General features: G+C 37.8%; 1 protein-coding gene across 2 annotated transcripts; it reads right to left on the bottom strand.

Moving 5' to 3' along the window:
* Positions 1-2,535: 2,535 nt before the first annotated feature.
* LOC106647734 (uncharacterized) lies at positions 2,536-18,731 on the bottom strand. 2 transcript variants are annotated; one of them, XM_089594472.1, is made up of 16 exons: positions 18,666-18,720; positions 18,390-18,570; positions 17,365-17,641; positions 16,907-17,289; positions 16,538-16,832; positions 16,324-16,458; positions 16,128-16,256; positions 15,687-16,052; positions 15,473-15,603; positions 15,212-15,392; positions 14,837-14,974; positions 5,616-5,843; positions 4,847-4,951; positions 4,553-4,765; positions 4,029-4,375; positions 2,536-3,944 (listed from the first exon to the last, which is right to left on the bottom strand). In XM_089594472.1, the coding sequence occupies exons 3-16, from the start codon at positions 17,611-17,613 to the stop codon at positions 3,824-3,826; spliced, it is 3,021 nt and encodes a 1,006-aa protein (XP_089450598.1). In that variant the 5' UTR covers positions 17,614-17,641; positions 18,390-18,570; positions 18,666-18,720; the 3' UTR covers positions 2,536-3,823. The 2 variants fall into 2 exon arrangements, with proteins under 2 accessions (XP_089450598.1, XP_014219736.2); XM_014364250.2 differs by having other exon boundaries at positions 15,239-15,392; positions 18,390-18,731.
* Between the last annotated feature and the right edge of the window lie 47 nt (positions 18,732-18,778).

Raw genomic sequence — 18,778 nt, 5'->3', positions numbered from 1 at the left:
CACATTTCGCACGTATAAAAATGTGTAAATTATATTTAAAATGAGGTAGAAAGTCATCGCGGTGTCTCTTAATTGCTCATCTTTGCGTTTTAAAAAGTGTCGAGTAACATTCGAGTTTGGCTCGTGAAGGAAGAAAAAATCGTCCTTCTTTTAAGATAATAAATCATCCCAGAGAGCAGAGAAAGCAAAATCGTATACATAACGCGCAAAAGTATATTAATCTCCCAGCATCCAGACGCCTAGTTCATAAAAACGTCAATTAGTTTAAGAAAGCAGAGGCGCCGCTTCCTCAAAGCAATTTCGGAAGAGATTCGACGACTTCGAGACCTCTCGTCGGATCGTCCAATTTTTTTTTTTTTTTTTTTTTTTTCACTCTCGATTGGAAGGAACGTGTATGTACGAGTGGAAATTAAAAAAAAGGCCGTGATGGGCATTCGAAATTCCCAGATCGAGAAAACACTTTCTACACATTCATTATTTCTTTCGCTTGGGCAACCCACCGCGGGAGACACCTTAATATACGTTACGTGTTATTTTCGTCGATTTTTGTGTCTATCTATAGACAGGTATGTATTTAATCGCAAGACCTGTACGTTTATTTTTTTATCCCAGTTCGCGTGACCAATATATATATTATACGCTATAGCTGAAATTATTTTTATTTTTTAGAAAAAAAAAAAAAAAAAAAAAAAAAAAAAAAGAATGAAAAGAAAAGCATAATGGTAAACTGCCAGACGATTTGCAACACGAGTTGCGTAATCTTTGTGTGGTTCCTGCAGATATCGATACGTGCTATGCTACAAGCGATTTTAAATAACACTATCGCGGCTACCTCAGTTTTATACGCAGGATTTTAAGTAACGATTAGTCGTGTATTTAACAGGTCGACGGTATATAAGGTACCATTAAGTACCGTGTGTTGTGTTTGATTACCGATTCATCGAAAATTATAATGTATAATACGTGCAGGTAGAAGCTCGTAAGTACAAAAATATTCTTCAATTGATCGGATCCATTATTTATAGTGTTCCTTTGTTTTTCAATTATACTACAAACATCCTCGTTGTTCGTTGATTTAGCAATAAAAAATCGCTATATACTCGACAAGACCGTGGATCGGTGATTTTGAGAAAAGTGTGTCGTGCGTGCAGATACCAAGAAAATCGGTTCGTTACTTATCAGAGCAGAGCTGCGTGCACCGATGCGAGGATCAGCCGATCTGATCGGTCGTGCCCGGGGTACCGATCTCTTACCGATCCCAACAGGTTTTCCATGTGATCTTGCGCTACATACGTCCATGGCGAGCATCCAAGTAATTTCTAAAAATAGGTGACCAAAATCACATAGAAATACGAATTGTGTGAAAGCCGTAGTCGTCGTCATCATCGGCATGTAGCGGTAATGATGTGTTTTGGCTAGGTAGCGGAAGGAACAGATTACGCTAGCGCGCGTATACACCATGTGCATATATGTATGTGTTACGAGCCGTCTCGGACGAGCGGCTGTATTAGCATATTATATGAACTCCTGTCTCCTGCCCGCGTATTTCGTTCGACCAAAACATTGCGAAAGGGTCCTATTAACGTAAAAGTCGTACGTTGTTTTTTTTTTTTTTCCCTCTATCTCTCTCTTCCTCCAGTGAATTATTATCCTTACATAATTCGAATAACACGTTACAGGGTAGAAAAAATAGTGCACCGGTCGATGATTATAGTGCGTGATTTTTCTCGTTTTTACGTGCTGCGGTTAGCCGATTTTTTATACACCTAAATATGGAAAAATTTATCAGACTCGATATTTCCTTTCTTACGCCCGACTGAACTTGAGTACCTGTACACGATGTGCGTGTATAAAAGGACCGAAAAAATAAAGCATGGCTAGGCAACTCTTTGTCCTTCGTTGGCTGGTTGTAAAATAACTCGTGTCAAATAAAATAAAAAGCCATGGGGGATTATTTTGAGCGCGTTATGGGTGTGCTCGGCATTGAGAAAGGTGCGTGCATATATATACGAAACATTGCCGATTAAATCGGTGTAGAGTGCGCGTATATAAATGTGCATGCGGTGCGCGCAGAGCGGAATATTATTGACCAGTGGAAAGTTTATTATTATGTGTGGTTGGGGGCTTGTCCCGGAATCCTTCGAAAGGTCGCTTGTACATTCTCTTCCCCATATCGAGACGATGAAACGGTCGAGTTTATTGTCATCCTTGAAAGCTTTTTTGTTTGCTTTCAAGTTTTTAATTTGATTAACAGACGATTATTTCCGTTTTTGTGCGCAATTCGAGGTTTTGAAAAGCCATTGAAAGCGCCGATCGCATCGATAGTGATAATGAAATCGGTTAATCTTGCCGTTGGTTGGCAGTATCGTAGATCGCAATCGATTTTACCGGTTGACGATCACTACGCTGAGAAGTAAATTGAGGAAAAAAAGCAAACATTGTACAATTATATTGTTAGGTAAAATATGTTTTCAAGAATAATAAGTTTGTGTAGGAGTTTCCGAAAAAGGCAGATGAATAAACTTTTAATTTGGTTACTATACTTTAATTTTATTATCAAATAGCATTGCATCTAGCATATAACATAAAATATTAAATAATTGTTTGTAACAAGGATTTGTTTTCTTTCTTTTGTGGTAATAATAATAATAATAATAATAGTAGGTGATGTACGAAGTGCAGGGGCATTGAATTTTAAAATAAAAACGAATTTTCATCAACTAGTAAATAAAATTTGTTCAAACAGTAGTAAAAAACGCGAATACGATTGCGCACGGAGAAAAAAACATTTACTTTAGAATTCAATGCCACAACTCTTTTTGCATGTATAGTGTACATAAATAAATGCAATACTGAACGAGAGAATCTATATAGGCGAATTTTCAAGCAACAAGTTATCGTATTTCTTTCGTTTGTTCATTACTTGTAACAAGAATTAACAATAATCCTTAATAACCTTGCGACGCAAAAAATACGTCTTGGCAAAGTTTGTAATTATTTACATATTTACAATTTATTACAAGCACCAGTTGTAGATTCCTACCACTTCTGAATCATATAAATACGTAAATTTATAAACCGCTCATAATACAGATAATCTTTACCTCTTCTTTCATCAAAATATGCATACGAGTGTGTACATGTACGTATATACCGATTCAAAATTATTTCATAGTATAATATTTTTTTATCGAACAAAAATTATATTCACGTACATATATATATGAACTATGTGTAACTGCATTTAGTGTTATTCAACAAAATCGAGCAACTTTGAGTTTAACCGCTTTGTTAAATATGCAGTGATCGAACGTTTTCTACGAGAAATAACATCACTCGTAAAATAACGCACAGATCCCACGTGTATGCTTGTGACGTGTCGACATAGTTAACTTTCTTAATTAGGAGAGTTTAGAAAAATTAAATCGTTGACAGTTGTGACGACAGTGCTTTTAAATTACATAACTTTTTACTAAGGCCCCGTTTATTTCAAGTATCGATCTGACCGAGTTTTCACGTCGGCCAAGACACAATTATGTTCTCCTAATATCTTTTGTACGCTCTTCAACAGAAGCGCGCTAAACTTCTGAATCTTTCTTTTCTTCTTTTCCACAAATAAATTACCAGTACTCACTTTTTACCGAAATTCCACGCGGTACTGTTGATTTTGAGAACGCATCCACGCGTGTGTCTTACTTTTATCGTTACTTTTTAGTTTCAAGTCAATAAAGACTTTATTCCCACGTTCCTCGCGGGATATTGTCGCATCGACGACATAAAATTTATTTCCCGCTGCGCTCGCTGCGGCCATCTCACGTTTCGCTCACTCCCTTGAAACGCCGTTGGATATAGACGTGTAAAACAGCAAGTATGCACTGCTACTTTGACTTTTTACTTGACTTTGAGGGACTTCGCTCACCGCATGGTCATCGTATTTGTACCATCTGCAATGAAAATCACAATTTTGTTATTAAATATCAAACAAAAAAATAACATGATGTATAAAAAAAGTTTTATTCTCAGCTTACTTGTTTTGAGCGCTGCTCTTGCAGTAGGCTGTGTAGTGTCCTCGATCCATGGTGCCGTAGTGATTAGAAATGGCGTACAAATTGTAGCACGAGCTTTGGGCGTTGTTGATGGTATCTTCATCAGAGACGAGGTACGGCCGAAGATCAAATTTGAGCAGAGGAAAGTCGACAGCAGTATTTTTTTTCTCGAACCAACCACCGGTGTCGCCAAAGCGATTTAGATGAATGACAACGATGTGCGGCAATTTGGCTATGTCGAATTTCTTCTCGCCTTCGCGCGGCACCTTGCAATTCGGGCAGTTCCAACCTGAGACTTTCTGGCCGCTAACGAATTTTCTCAAGCACTCCTGAAAGTAAACAAATGGCACATTTTACTCGTCAATAACTATGTTAACGCAAGTTTCGCGAAGGTTCATTTGGTGGTACGCTAAAAACAAGAAATCAACAAACTCAAAATTTTATTGTGTTAAAAGAAAATCGGTAATCTGCAATTACGTACGAATGAAAATATCTCGGGTACTTACATCCAAAGTGCACTTGTTTGACACCGGCAAAGACATGGTGAGACTGTTGAATGTCTCATAAGTGGTGCTGTTTTTTTCGCAATAAAGGCATTGAACGGTAGACCTGAGCAAACCAAAAAAGAGCTTCGAAATCATAGAACTCTGCCCGTTCATGGATTTCTCCCACTCGCTCTCTATGGTCGTCATTGGCCTGTTGTACGACAGCTTGCTTTTCTGTGGTCGAGTAAATATCATTCACAGAATTAATTTTTTCTGCAGTCAGAGTAATTTAAGGGCACACGGACAGAAATTTACCTTCTTCAGATCGTTGTGCATCCATTCGAGGAGGAACGTTAGGAACTCGTGGGAGTCTTGTTGCTCGTGATTTTTGAACTGCAACTTATAGTGCCCCACGACTACCTGTAAAAGTTAGTAGGGGAAAAAAAATAAATTAATGAATCGAGTTGAAAACCAAGCAAGGAGTACAAATTACTTATTTAAATAGAAAAAAATTTTACACCTTGAAAATAAAATGAGTTTTTTTAACGTCGTCAACGTCAATCAGTTTTTTTTTATTTTTTCGAGTTAAAATCCACACCAAAAATAACTTTTTTTTTTTTTTCATTGTATTACAAAAGAAACCTTCACGTCTGAAATCCACAAGAAACATTTATAGACACGAGTGCATCACCGAATCAAGTCTGATCAGGTAGGAAAAAAAAAAAAAAAAAAACCCAAGGTCCTTCAGCACTGGTACGTATCGGTGCGTGATATTCAAACAAACTACCAATTTTCATCTCGTTTTCTAGCGCTTCAAACCGAGCAATGCACATTATTTTTCGGAATTATTAAATTAGCATTAAATTTGCATATTGACACAATCATCGCCAACAAATTTTGAGCATTTTTTACGTAACGCGAGTTTTAAAAATCAACAGTGCAGGAGAGCAGTAAAAAAAAAAAAAAAAAAAAAAAAAAAAAAGAAAAAAAAAAGTAAATAAATAAATAAACAAACAAAAGAAACAAACGCTCTCCTCGACCCAAATAAAGAAATAAATCAGTTGCATGATTTGTATCATCTGACCTTGAGATCCAAAGGTGATATGCTCTTGTAGGTGCCCCTCCAGAGGGCCTTGACAACGTGCGCCACTTCCTCAGCCACGCAAGTAAAGTTCTTCTCCACCTTGAGATCGTCCGTGTACGCGTTTTCGTTGAAGTAATTGGCCAGGTATTCGGTGTTGCTCAGGCACTGGATGATACTGTTCATGTAGCACGAGTTGCCCAAATTCTTCAGGCCCGTTATACCCGGATGCTGAAAGTATGACAATTCGTTAGACGTTTGTCACACTTGATAATCTTTCGATTGTTGGTACACAATTGTCTCGTTTTTACAACCATACAATCTCTCTCGGTCTTACGGTCGTTATCGCAAAAACCTGTTTATTGTACTTAATAATATGGCCTCGCACACCCGATGGAAAATCTAAGCGGGCGATGATCACGTGCACCAAGTGACGCTTATCTCCCGTGGGTACGCATAGAGATAAGCCGTTTCATCATCGGCATACGGCCGTGCGTCAGCGAAACGATCTCCGCACATATCCGAGATCTTTATATTTAATTGATAGTTGATTACATTTAATTAATTAAAATCCAGACGATGTTTACCGGCGATAGCACGAGTCGCCTTTTTTTTTCTCTTCTTATCGTAAAAACGAGCGAGAGGACGAATCACCGGGTGGGTAAATATTTACTCGCGCACCCACTCCGTGACGTTGCCCGAGCGTTGCAATGAACTTTGGAGCCTGGAAAAGTCATCGGCGCAACGAACGATTTTCCTGCAAATTTGTTTTTCCTATACGCCGATCGCGTAATCGGTGCGACCGAATTACGTCCCATTGTCGGCGCTGTGGCGATGAACTTGGCTGTTATCGAAAATCACTGCGATGATGATGCAGAAAAAGAATAATCGCGCGTGGCGCCGCGATGCAGAAGATGATCAAACAAGTCCGTCGCGCATCCCCTTTATTGAAAATTAAAAAATGGGGCCCCTCCGAGTCAAAAAAGCTTGAGGAGCTCATCGCGTGAATTTACATCGCGTACCACCCCCCGAGAATTGGGTTTTACCACTTATATGTTTGAGGTACGATTAATTACACGCGCTATAGCGAAGGCTGGCCACATGAAATGACCGCCACAGAGGGAATTCGGTATTTACTATTTCGATAAAAGAAAAAAGGCACTTTTGATTGTACACTCCTTTCGCGGTAATTTCGAATAAAGATAATCGATTTCTCGCATTGACAATGATGATGATAATAATAATAATGATCGGCATTAAACTCGTTATCGCCGCGCTTATCGCGTCGGAATGCCATTATACACTTTTTCTTTTCGACTTTCGTGCGCGATAAGCCCAAGCGAATAATCGGCCCCTAAATCGCGAGGAAAGAAAAGAAGAGTATATTTTGTATAGGCCGAGCGGACCTTTTTGAAGTAACAAACGATGTAATGGGGCACGAGCTTACTGCCCAGGTTGACCATGTCCGCGAACCCCTGCCTTGAACGGGTGGCCGCGGCGACGACTGCACGAGTCGGCCGAGCTCATCCTTAACCTTTGCCCCCCCCCCCCCCGATGCTCGTGCATATATAATACAAGTATACTCGCGCGCGAGAGCCAAACGACACTGAACCTGAAAGAGCCGAGGGGCCAATATTGGATTGGGAAGCCCTAGAGCTTCGCGTTATATACAGCACACAACATAATCATTGTCATACTCGTTTTATTTTATTGCATTGGAACGGACGTACCGGTGCACATATAATACGCGTACACGTGTAGTTCGGATTATTTATCATTATATGCTCTGTTATTACGTGCAAATATAATGACGCGCGTAAGGTGGCATCGCGACGTCATGCTAATAATCCTTTTTTTCCTCCAGATACGTGTGTGTACAACGCATACACGTATCGCGCGGGCTAAGGATTTATTTACACCGCTGTTAAGTACACTGGCGTGAAAAAAAAAAAAAACAATGTGTACCTACGACGTCACGGGCACCTGGGAAATTTTCCAACGATCGATCGCTGTTATCAGCCCTCTTTATTTTATTTTATTATTATTTTTTTCTTTTTCATTAGGGACGACGGCATTTAATTTTGTATATGCCCGAATATTACGTAAAATGTATTATCTACTTGGGCACGACGAGATTCCAATCACATATATATACTAATGCACGCTCATGCATGAAGATAAATTGTTGAGCCATCATTTGTATCTCGAGGGAGAGGCGAAATCGTTGATCCATCGATCGATTACTCGATTTATCGTTATTCCTTTGCGAAATGCCGTGTGATTATTTACGAAACAATGATAATGCGTGTGGCGATAACCCACTGATACGCGTTTTTATACATCAAAGGTGCATCTGTGTATTGAAGACACGATTGTCGTTGATATATGCATAATTTTACATCGCTACGGATAGACAAACCGGCGCGAAGATGTGCAGCGATCGAGGAAAATCGTTTCGTAGCTCTGGGACAAAAAAAAAAAAAAAAGTATGAAAAATTCCTCATACTTTTCCGTCAGACGTGTACATGATGGGTATGTTATGTACTTACGGAAAAAAAAGAAGAAGAAAAAGTTAGCGTAACCGTGACTCTGTAAATTTGTACAGCGATTGTAAGTGAAGAAGAAAGGCGGGAAGCCTCGACGAATTTTCAATGTCAGCACAAACACACAGAACCGTAAAGAGTGTGTCGCTCGGTATCAGCCAACTCGTCAAATTTGATCAGTAGAGCACACTTACACACACATGTAATTTTTATTGTACAATCAAAAATAGATGATAAAAGGTGGTAAATGACATTGAGATTATCGAGTAAACTATTTTTTCCAAAAGCACTGATACGTGTACATGCCTATGTATGCCTAAGCATTATAGCCGAGGCCATAGTTGCACATAATAATGAATTTCTTTCCGCGGAAATACGGACGGGTGTCCAAGACCATAATTTATCGAAGTTACGTAAGGTGGTGTGTGTGGTGACGCAACGGACGGATTTTTCGCGGTAAGGAAGTCACCGAGAAAAATCCCCGAGACTAGAAACATTTATAATATATGTTAAAAAAAAAGGAAAAAAAAAAACCCAAGTCGAGCACTCCGTATCATCATTTATATTTGTTAGCAGCCTAACGGTCAATTATATCGCGCTATACGAACGATACGCAGAGCGTCGTTAAGATTCGTTAAAACGAATTTGATGAAGCGTGTATACTGCAAAGGAATGTTACAATTATTTTATTAATCGCGACGCGTTATCGATTCGATAAATTGGAGCAGATAGATTAACGCGTATGTATACCTACGTACACATGCGTGTAAAAAATGTTTGTCCCACGCACACGCGTCCTCTTTCCCTTTCTTCAAGTAATGCGCTCATACAATGTATGAAATTTATGTTTTTGATGAAATATCGCCAAACTTGTTGAACAAAACAATTGGACCGTAGAGAGTAACGTATTTCTATCGCAGATTTTACACTCTTGTAAGCGCGTGAAATCTGTGACAGCCGAGTTTATTCACTCCGCAGCTTTCCTGCATTGGGTTTTTTCCGTTAAAAAGTGTCCAGTTTAGTGGAACTATATTTAAATACCTTTACTCTTTAAGCTCTTATCAGCGCAAACGCGATGTATTTTGTGAAAAACAGAAATTTCGACTACAAGTTTAATTAATCGTGTATACTTTAACACCACTCGGGTTTACGGAGTATACGTGTGTATGCAGCATAACTTTGGAGAATCGCGCGATGATAAGCGCGGTCAGCTCGTTGTGAAAGAAAAGAAAGAAAGATCGGAAGGTCACTCGGCATTCCTTTCTTTTTTTTTTTTTTTTTTTTACCTCCGGCATCGTACACGCGCGCTTCGACGTGGGTTCTTGTAATTCTTACGTACGCGTATGCAAATGCACGGGCACTCGTATTGACGCCCACCGGCTTTGTAAATCGTCCGATGACACTAGACTTGTGTACATATGGACGGATTCGGGGAGGCGCGGGCGCAAGAGAAATTATTTCCCTGCTTCGTAATCGGTAATTAATCGTTATACCTGATAAACATGTGCACGAGACTTTTCGTCTTTTTTTTGTAGTTCAGAGTAAACACGTTACCAACATATATATTAAGTATGCTATTTAATAGTCATTTCAATCGTGCTTACAAGTTTCTTTTATTCTGTCCAAGGTGTGTTTGATTGATATAATTTTTTTTTATTTTTCAATTACAAATTTGATGATGATGATTTACTACGAACTATATACCAAAGAACTCAGTCACGATATTTTTGAGAGTACGACAATTACATACTTTGGGTGACGTTTTTAATGATAAAAGAACATTTATTTTTTTTTTACATCCGTAAAGTTATTTAAAATTTTTATCGTTGAATGTGTTGAAAAAGTTTTAAATTACAAAATGATGCCTCAAATGATTAAGGTCATATTTCCAAATTAAAAAAAAAAGTCTCGTGCATATAAGAATTTTTCTTTTACATCAAAGTGTATTGACCTTGTGCAAAATGTATACGCACTATGTTGCATAAATAACAGAGATAGTGTAGCTAAGACCCTAAAAATTATACACCACAGAGAGCCTGTACCCTAAGTCTACGACAATAGGTATAAACTTTGATAAATCAATAATTTATTATATTTTTTTCTAAAAGACTCGTATAGTTGACGAGTTCATCAGAATGCTGTTGCTTTTAAACTCGTTAGTTTTTTATCGCACAAAGAGCCCTCGGGCGTTGCTTCCCCGTATTCCCCGGGGGGCTTCTGATAGGGAAAACAACTAACGGATATTAAAAAAAAAAAAAAAAAAAAAAAAAAAAAACCAACATATGAATACTGAAAATTGTTTTTCAATCTGCACATCCTTTGCGGCAAATAATGTTCCTCGCGTTAAAAATCACCGAACCCATTGGGGCAATCGAAATGAAAAAAAGTAAATTCATGCGAATCCACTAAATTGTGGGCCATCATATACTTACAGGATTGCGCTTGTCAACGACGTTGAAGAACTTGATCTGCACCATGTTGAAGGCTCAGTAAAGTTCCGTTAAAGTACTTTGAATGAAACGAGGGGGGAAAAAATCAAGGCGATCGGACGATCGAAAAGTCAACTCGTCACCTCGATTGTAGCGACTCGCGAACTAGTTGTGTGTAGGCGCGGCAGCAGCAGAGAGCGTCTATGACCGGTATAATGGAGTAGGTGTACACGAGTACTGTAGCAGCCGGTCAACAGCCCAGAGAGAAAGAAAATCAAATGCAGGAACGTCGCTCGAGCTTTGCTGCCAGCAACCAACTGACGCGTGATAAGGAAATCATTCCACGTTAGGCGCAACCGCGTCACGCGAGGAGGAGGTGGGAGCCTCTCGCCCCACTCTTTTTTTTAATCTCTCCGGTGCGCGAGCCTCTCTTATTCCGTATACTTGTGTGTACCTATACGCGTGATCGGTATGCTGAGATAATACCGGTCGGCTATGTGTCAAGATCATCGATCTGACTGTCTCGAGTCTCATCCTGCCGATTTTTAGGGAGGACTGTCTCTCACAGTACGGTCCAACCACGCAAAAGTAATCCCGTCTATTTTTGGTGTTTCATACAAAGACATGTGTAGTTTCCCCGACTATTTCAAAAATTTTACATTCAATTGGGCACAAATTTGGTGTGAAATTTAGTTTTTACATCATTATCCGATGGTTTGACATCGGGTATGTACATCTATAGACAATAAAAAATAAAAGTTTTTTTTTTTTTTTTTTTTTGATGTGGCAAAAATTGCAAAAGCCGCAAAATTTTTATCTAAAACAGGTACAGAAAAAATCAGTCTCTGGATCGAAAAGAAAAACTGGGCCATGCGCCTAAACGTCGCTTACATAAATGTCATAACCACTCATCATCGATTCACCCTGGAAAAAAAAAAACAATCGCATCATCCACACTTGCGCACACGCGTTTACTCTCGATTAACGCAATATTTCGGCGCTCCACTTTTGACACACTCTCTCTCGCTCTTTTTCTCTAAAAAATAACACAAAAGGAAATAATTGCATCCAAGTACGCGAGTTGCGTGCCTGCCACACATACATGTATATACTTACTTATAATGTACGTTATCAATGCCAGTCGTCGCGCTCGCGCCGCGAAACCGCGTGTATTATTAGATCCATGCGTGTGTACCTGCACATTATAACGGCGCCTCGTCGCCCGTCTGACGAAACAACAACGTGCTCAATTAACAATTTGGAGCCAACGGATTTAATGAAGCGGCGAGGAGAACAGAAGCCTGGCGTCGCAAAGGCAAACACACGCGCTCGCAAAACCCTCTCTTCTCTCTCTCGATCCATAAAAATATTATGTGCACGCATCGCACTCGTATATACACATATCATGAGGATATGAGAATGATCATCATCGAGTCGTCATTGGGAAGCGCAAACCTCTCCCGTGAGGTCGATATATTTTTCTTTCTCCTTGCACCATCTTTTCTTTTTTTCTCTCTTTCTTTTTCTCCTTTGGTATTAAGTACGTGCAAACAAGTCGGGTGACAAAAAAACAAGAGCGCACACCTAATGTATACACAATGTACACGCAATTATACCTGCGAGTACCTTAATTTATGGAGACCCAACTGTTTGCCGAACAAATCGGTACATATTGGACTTGCAACGCATCGCGCACTTATGAGTACACAAATGATTCCAAGCGAGGTTTGTTTTTTCGACGGGTGTACATAAGCACATGAAAACTACGTCACGCTTACAGTATGTATATACTTATATGCAAAAGCCGTGACGACACAAGTATAACTATTGTTGTCTCTTATGTGTGATCGATCGGTAAGTAGATCGGTATATGTATGGCAGTCCAGCTCGAGATGTAAGCTACAGATACGTTCGTTTCTGTACAATAGGTATATCTTTATATTTGATATACGAGTATGTAATGGATGTCACAGCTAATCATTAAAAGTCCGCGTCTTCAAGTACAAGTGGATCGAAGAGGATTTCGTTTGGTTTTTCCGATTAGTTACGTATATCGTGTGTGTACACTTTGCGAATACGTATATCCATTGATACTATGCATACCGATCAAGATGGTGATCCACGCGACTTGATCAAACTTTACGTAAACAAGATTGCCGGAAGAAAAAAGAAAAAGAAAAAAAAAAAACCGACGCGATGCGGTAACGCAAAGTTGTTGTGAAGTAACAGCTATTACGCGGCTTTTTTTCGCGTAGTTTGCGCGATCGATCGACTCGCGGAGTCTGGTCTCTCCGTCTCGAGGCTATTTTCTCGAGTTTTTATAAAATCTCCCGTTGCATCGCACACACGCGGCTACTTGGACGAATCTGCTTGTTTTTTCCCGCAATGCGCGTATACATTATATACCATACTTTTATTTTTAAAAAAGCATCGGCGGCGCTTTATTAACGCGACCCTCGGATCGATAAGATCGCTGGGCAAACAAAGAGCTGTTGGGGAAGGTATTTTTCTCTTCACAACCGCTGGGTCTCTCTCTCTTTTTCATTTATTTATACACGTATATAATTACACGTGCAAACCACTACGTCATCGGTGAGCAAAATGTACCGACTCGCCCACGCGCTCGTGATCCCCGAGCTATAAAAAAAAAATAGGAGGAAAAACTTTGAAACGTTTGTTTGCCAAACAGTCCAAAAGGAGCATCGTCACAGGCAGAAAAAACAAAAATCTCGAGTGTTCTTGGTGTACCTACAAAGTATACAAGCGATTGGCTATAAAAAAATATGTACGGCGAGGTGGTTGCAAACAAGCCTTACGCAATGGGGCTTCGTATTGCGAGTGACAAATGATGATGATAATTGGCACCCGTCACGATTAACAAGCTGAGCAGTGTAATTGATAAAAGTCGAAAAAAAAAAAAAAAAAAGAAAAAAAAATCTGACGGCGCACTTGAATCGTGTTTCGACGAAGGGGTTTGCGTGTATAGAGAAGAAAAAAAAAAGGCGTCGGTTTAAGAGGTCGCGTGCGGCTAGGGTATTCCTCTCCCCCGAAAAAACGTGACCGGCACACGCGCGCGTCTGTTACGCTAATCTGAAATAATACGATTACAATTACCTACGTCAGAAAGGAGCTCCAGGAATTTCGCGACGAGCTTTCGACTTAATCCTTTGGTGTTGTTTTTTTTTTCCTTTTTTTCTCTGACGTCGTTTCAGAAGCTTGTAATGACAAAAGCATATGGTAATAAGGGCAAACAAGAGGCAAGATTTTCGGAGCCCGCGAGGCAATTAATCAATAGCCTTGTGTTTGCTCAGTTGTGCTTGAAGGTGAGAGAAATTCGTCAAGTCGAGTTGTCAGCTGTTTTTTTTTTTTTTTTTTTTTTTTTTTTATGACTGACAAAAAGTACAATGAAGCGTTCCACAAGCGATTTTTATACTCTTGGGCTCGTTACCTATCTCGAAAGAATGTAAAATAATAAAAAAAACGTCAAAAATAGCTATTTTTGAGCAAAACAGCGTTTTCACAATAATTTCGAGTCGACCGGTGGCTTTGACAGCAAAAGTATTTTAAGCAATGCCATTTTATTTGTAAAAAAACAAAAGAAAATCCCAATCACTGGATTACTACACGTGCTAATCAAGTGGTGAAAAAACAGAGAGACGTGTAAACAAAGAAGCCAAAGATTCCGTATCGAGTGATAATTTTTTTTCTCCGTGTCTGCACTGAATAAAGTTTATTTCCACGAGAAAAAAAATAGCCAATGTTTTTTTTTTTTTTTTTTTTTTTTTCATTTGCTTTCAGCCAGAGATTGACAAATCAAACTGGTAATTACTGATTCTCTTGAAGATTGTACACATTCGAGTTGACTCGATCGAATTATTACTACACGTAAACCTCTTTAAACCATGAAAACATTATAAAACAAATATTTATTCGCTTCGTGCGTTGTATCACTCATTTATTTCATAATCAAATTAAAAAAAATAAAAAATCAAGTGGCTGAAGTTGTGAAAAATAAAAAAATTTTTCAAAGCTTTGTCTTTGATGTATACTTTGTACTTAAATATCAATTGATATAGCTGGTGCAAAATGATTTTCGTCTACCAAATTTGAGCCCAATCAAAAAAAAAAGACTGTGATAGGTCTTAAAACTAATTACGGACCTACGTTGTTGATTCCATGCATAATTTAGAATCGAAATTAGTTGACACTAACGTAAAAATACAACCAAATAGAAAAAAAAAACCCTACTTACGTAAGAAGAGCTGTCAACTGCATTCAAGTTGTGCATCCTGTCTTTAGTTGCCAGCACAAAGTATTTTTTTTTCGCACTTTCCAATCGAGGCTTTGACGACCTATCTATTTCAGGAATGATCCTTCGATCCTCTTTCTCCTATGTTTGAACGAGCATAAATTAGAAATAAAAGGTCACAATATTACTAGAGCGCTTTTTAATTTCATAAAAAATCTCTAAAAAATTTTATTCATTAATGTAAGCAACAAGCAGATGAGTGGGAAAGAAAACAAAATAACAGGAGTAAAAGAAATTAAAAAAAAATAAAAAAATAAAAAAAAACAGTAGGGTAAATCACAAGAAAAAAAAAAAAAATAGAAAAAGAGCGATATTTACGTGAGCGTTTTCTTTTAGCTTCTTTACCTGGACAAGGTTAGGACTAGAGTAGGAGCGTTTCAAGGGCGCTTTATAAATTTCTTCATCGTCAACTTCCATGTCTGGTGGCGTAGAAGGCTCCAACTCCACAACCATCTTTTCCACTCTCTCCCAATTCTTTTGTATATTTTCCTTCTCGTCACTGTAAGTTTATGCACTTGGATTAATTGATGAAAGACCTCAAGGACAGAACTACCACAATTGGAGATGGTTTTCACATACCTGAAACTTGGTTTCATTGGTCGGACTGATTGAACTTTTTTCTTGGACTCTAGCGATATGTTCGACATATTCGTCAAGTCAGGATACAACTTGTTACCCTGTGATTTTCGGAGATTGGCCAATTTTTTCGTCTTCAACCAGAATGTAAAATTATTCAAAGACATGTTTTACCAAATGCGCAAAAAAAATTCCTGAATATTAATTATTTCATTACCAATTCGTCTCTCCTCTTGATTCGAACCTCATAGTCCTCTCGCAACCACTTATCAAATGTTGGATAATCTCTTTCCATTTTTGCAATATCATCCTCGACTCTGGCTAGTTCGTTTTCAGCATCAGCTATATCTTCATTTAGCTTCTTGTTGCCCGGCTTGTTGCTTCGATCGACAAAAGGCTTTTTCAATGGACAGTCTAACTTTTGTAAAATCACCTTTGGTTCCTTCATATGGTTAAGCAAACTTTGTTGTTTGCTGCTTACTCCATTCTCGTAATAGCCGCCATTCACCGAAACAGGCGGACTGAAAGACGTATTGTCCGGGAGCGGTGTGAATGGTACTGACGCGTTTCTATTGTTCAGCATCTACTTGGAACGTAATCGTTTCAGTATTAACATCATTAAATTTCTATTGAATGAAAAAAGTTATTTTAATATTACCATTATCTGTGAATCAGTTAGATCCAAAGGTTGAATAGTAACATGGGGTAAACGATCAGACGGAAATTTTCCTGTGTTGTCATTTGGGGTAAAACAATTGCTGTTGATAGGTATACTTTTTGGCGTATCCTGAATACAATAAAAACAATTCATACAATCAACGTAGTATAATTCGTAGACAAATCAATGTACTTACGTAAGTTAGAGAATTAATCGATGACAAGGTCTTTGTAACGTTACCAGGTCTATGCCTGCCAGATAAAATCGGTGATGCGGGATACTCATTCTGTGTTGTAAAGAAATTAACATCTGAAGCATCATTAGAATCATCCTAAAAATGAAAAAGTCATTTGAATTTTTGCTTATTTCAATTTTATGACTAACTCTCAACGTTAAAATGAGAAACTTACAAGTAAAACCAGAGAATGATCTTTCACTATAGGTTTAACATAGTTTGGATAAGTTTTTATCCACTCTTCAAAGCCACCCTTCAAAACAACTGTCTTATTGTACTTTGAATTAAGCTTAAGTTTTTCTAAACAGTTTTTAAACAAAACCAGTGGACTATTACAGTCCAAATTTTCAGAAGAGGAACTTGAGTCAAGAATCACAATTAATTCCGTTAAATTTGAAATTTTTGTATCAAGTTGAGTCATTATGTCTTTGTCATTTAAAAGATGAATGTGATGATAATTAACCGGGTACCTGATAAAAAAATGAGTTATTAGGTTTTACTGCAAGTATCGAAAGCTTTTTAACATACTACCATTCAATCTTACTTAGGGTCAAAATTTTTTCCTGGAATATTTATTAAATTGTCTTGAAACGAGATCCTTGATTTGCTAAACTCTTCCGACGTTCTCATGTCAATAACAACCACTTTTTTACTAGACAGTTTGTTAGGTTTCATCAAAATTTCTAGTAATTCGGTACAAGTAATTTGTTGATGACCTGTACTTTTTTTTGACTGATCACTGACATCTTTTTCTTTTGGTTGTGGTTCATCATTAGGGACGTCAGGCAATATAAGATCGATGTCATCATCACACGCACCGGAAGTTTGTGAGCTACTGGACTTTGAGTTTTGACTCCTGAGCTTAGCATTGTAGTCTTTTTCAATCCTTAATCTCACATCCAGTATAAGACTCCTAACGTTTTCTATCTAAAAAAAAATTATTTAATCTACAATAATTCAAAGTAAAAACATATTCGGATATAAAAGTATGATAAAACTTACTTGTTTAGGAGAATAGTGTTTTTGAACAGTCTCATTATCCAAATTTCGTTTTTGTAACCACTCAACGCATAACTGCCACCTCTTAAAATATATGAATGCATGTGCAAAATCTTGTTTTTTTTTATTATATATTCCCTCTTGATACATCTTGGCTAGTCGTTCCACTATGTCTTGTGGTTTTTTCTGTTTGAAATCGATATTAGCTCTCTTTTTCAGATTTTTCATTAACTCAGAAAAACTTTGGGCCATTGTTTTTTTTGTGATGAAAAAAATACACCTGCAAAGGAAAGTAAAACTTTTTTAAAAACGACGCTTAAAAAAAAATATACATCACGTATTCAAGTAAAATAACTACATGTCTATAAAAAATACCAAGTTCACATATGTCGCGATTTGCAACAACTATGGGACAAGATACATTATATATGGATACTGTTACATTGCTTTTGGAGAATTGATTTTTCTTACAAAGATATGCAATAAGTAAGCACTCACAAGTACTAGTAGATTAAAAAACAAAAATTCACACAGCAGAAAAGCTTTGGCATGTATATACATGTATATTATATCAACATTAACATAACCTTCTTCGCCACTCCCGTTTTGAGAGCAACTATAGACACTATAGTCAGTAAAGCAGGTATATATAAAACATTAATTAAGCTTATCAGCAAAAAAGCCAACAAACTGGTAAATAATTAATTCTCAATCAATGAGTATCATACAAACAACAACAAAAAACATGCGCCAAAATATAGATGTTAAGTATCCTTAAGACATTTAAATTTCAACGTAAAAAAATTAAAATGCACAAAAAGGAAGTACGTAAACGATAGTTTTTGTGGGCACAAAAGTACTACATTAAATTCCTTAGGACAATATGCACGTGAGAGTTTTGCAAGCTGACACAATCTTTATCTTATCAGAGTTCGAGGAAAAAATAAAAATGAATTTGTAACATAAGTCAAGGTCAGGGTATAGTTTTTGTCGGGGTGAACAAGAAGAAACCACACATATTACCGCACCTGGTGAAACTCTTCTATTATGATAGCATACTCTCTGTCTCTCTTGTGGCAAAATAGCGGATAAGCGGATGCGTCAAGTAATCCCGGAAATCGCAGGACGAGGACGGGCAAAGTTGATGTGTCGACGACCTACTAACCACCACACCAGCAGACAATTCCAGCAGCTTCACAAGTTCGGTTTCTTTTTTTTTTAGATGTTACGGAATTGTAAAAATATATAAGTATACGCTGTACTTTACTGCAACGAAAAAACTATTAACTTAGTCAACTTCGAACCTAGTGTTTTAGTCAGTGCTTACGCTGCTGCTGCTTATACTCAGCTTACTGTAAATTTTTATTTTTAAGATATTGCAATACACATATAAGAAACTATATTATATACAACAACA

Source organism: Copidosoma floridanum, unplaced genomic scaffold, assembly GCF_036245765.1.
Source record: "Copidosoma floridanum isolate Cflo_tuat_1 unplaced genomic scaffold, Cflo_Japanese_pri ptg000021l, whole genome shotgun sequence".
Lineage (NCBI taxonomy): Eukaryota > Metazoa > Arthropoda > Insecta > Hymenoptera > Encyrtidae > Copidosoma > Copidosoma floridanum.
The sequence above is the reverse complement of the archived record's forward strand: the minus strand, read 5'-3'. Positions and strand labels throughout refer to the sequence as shown.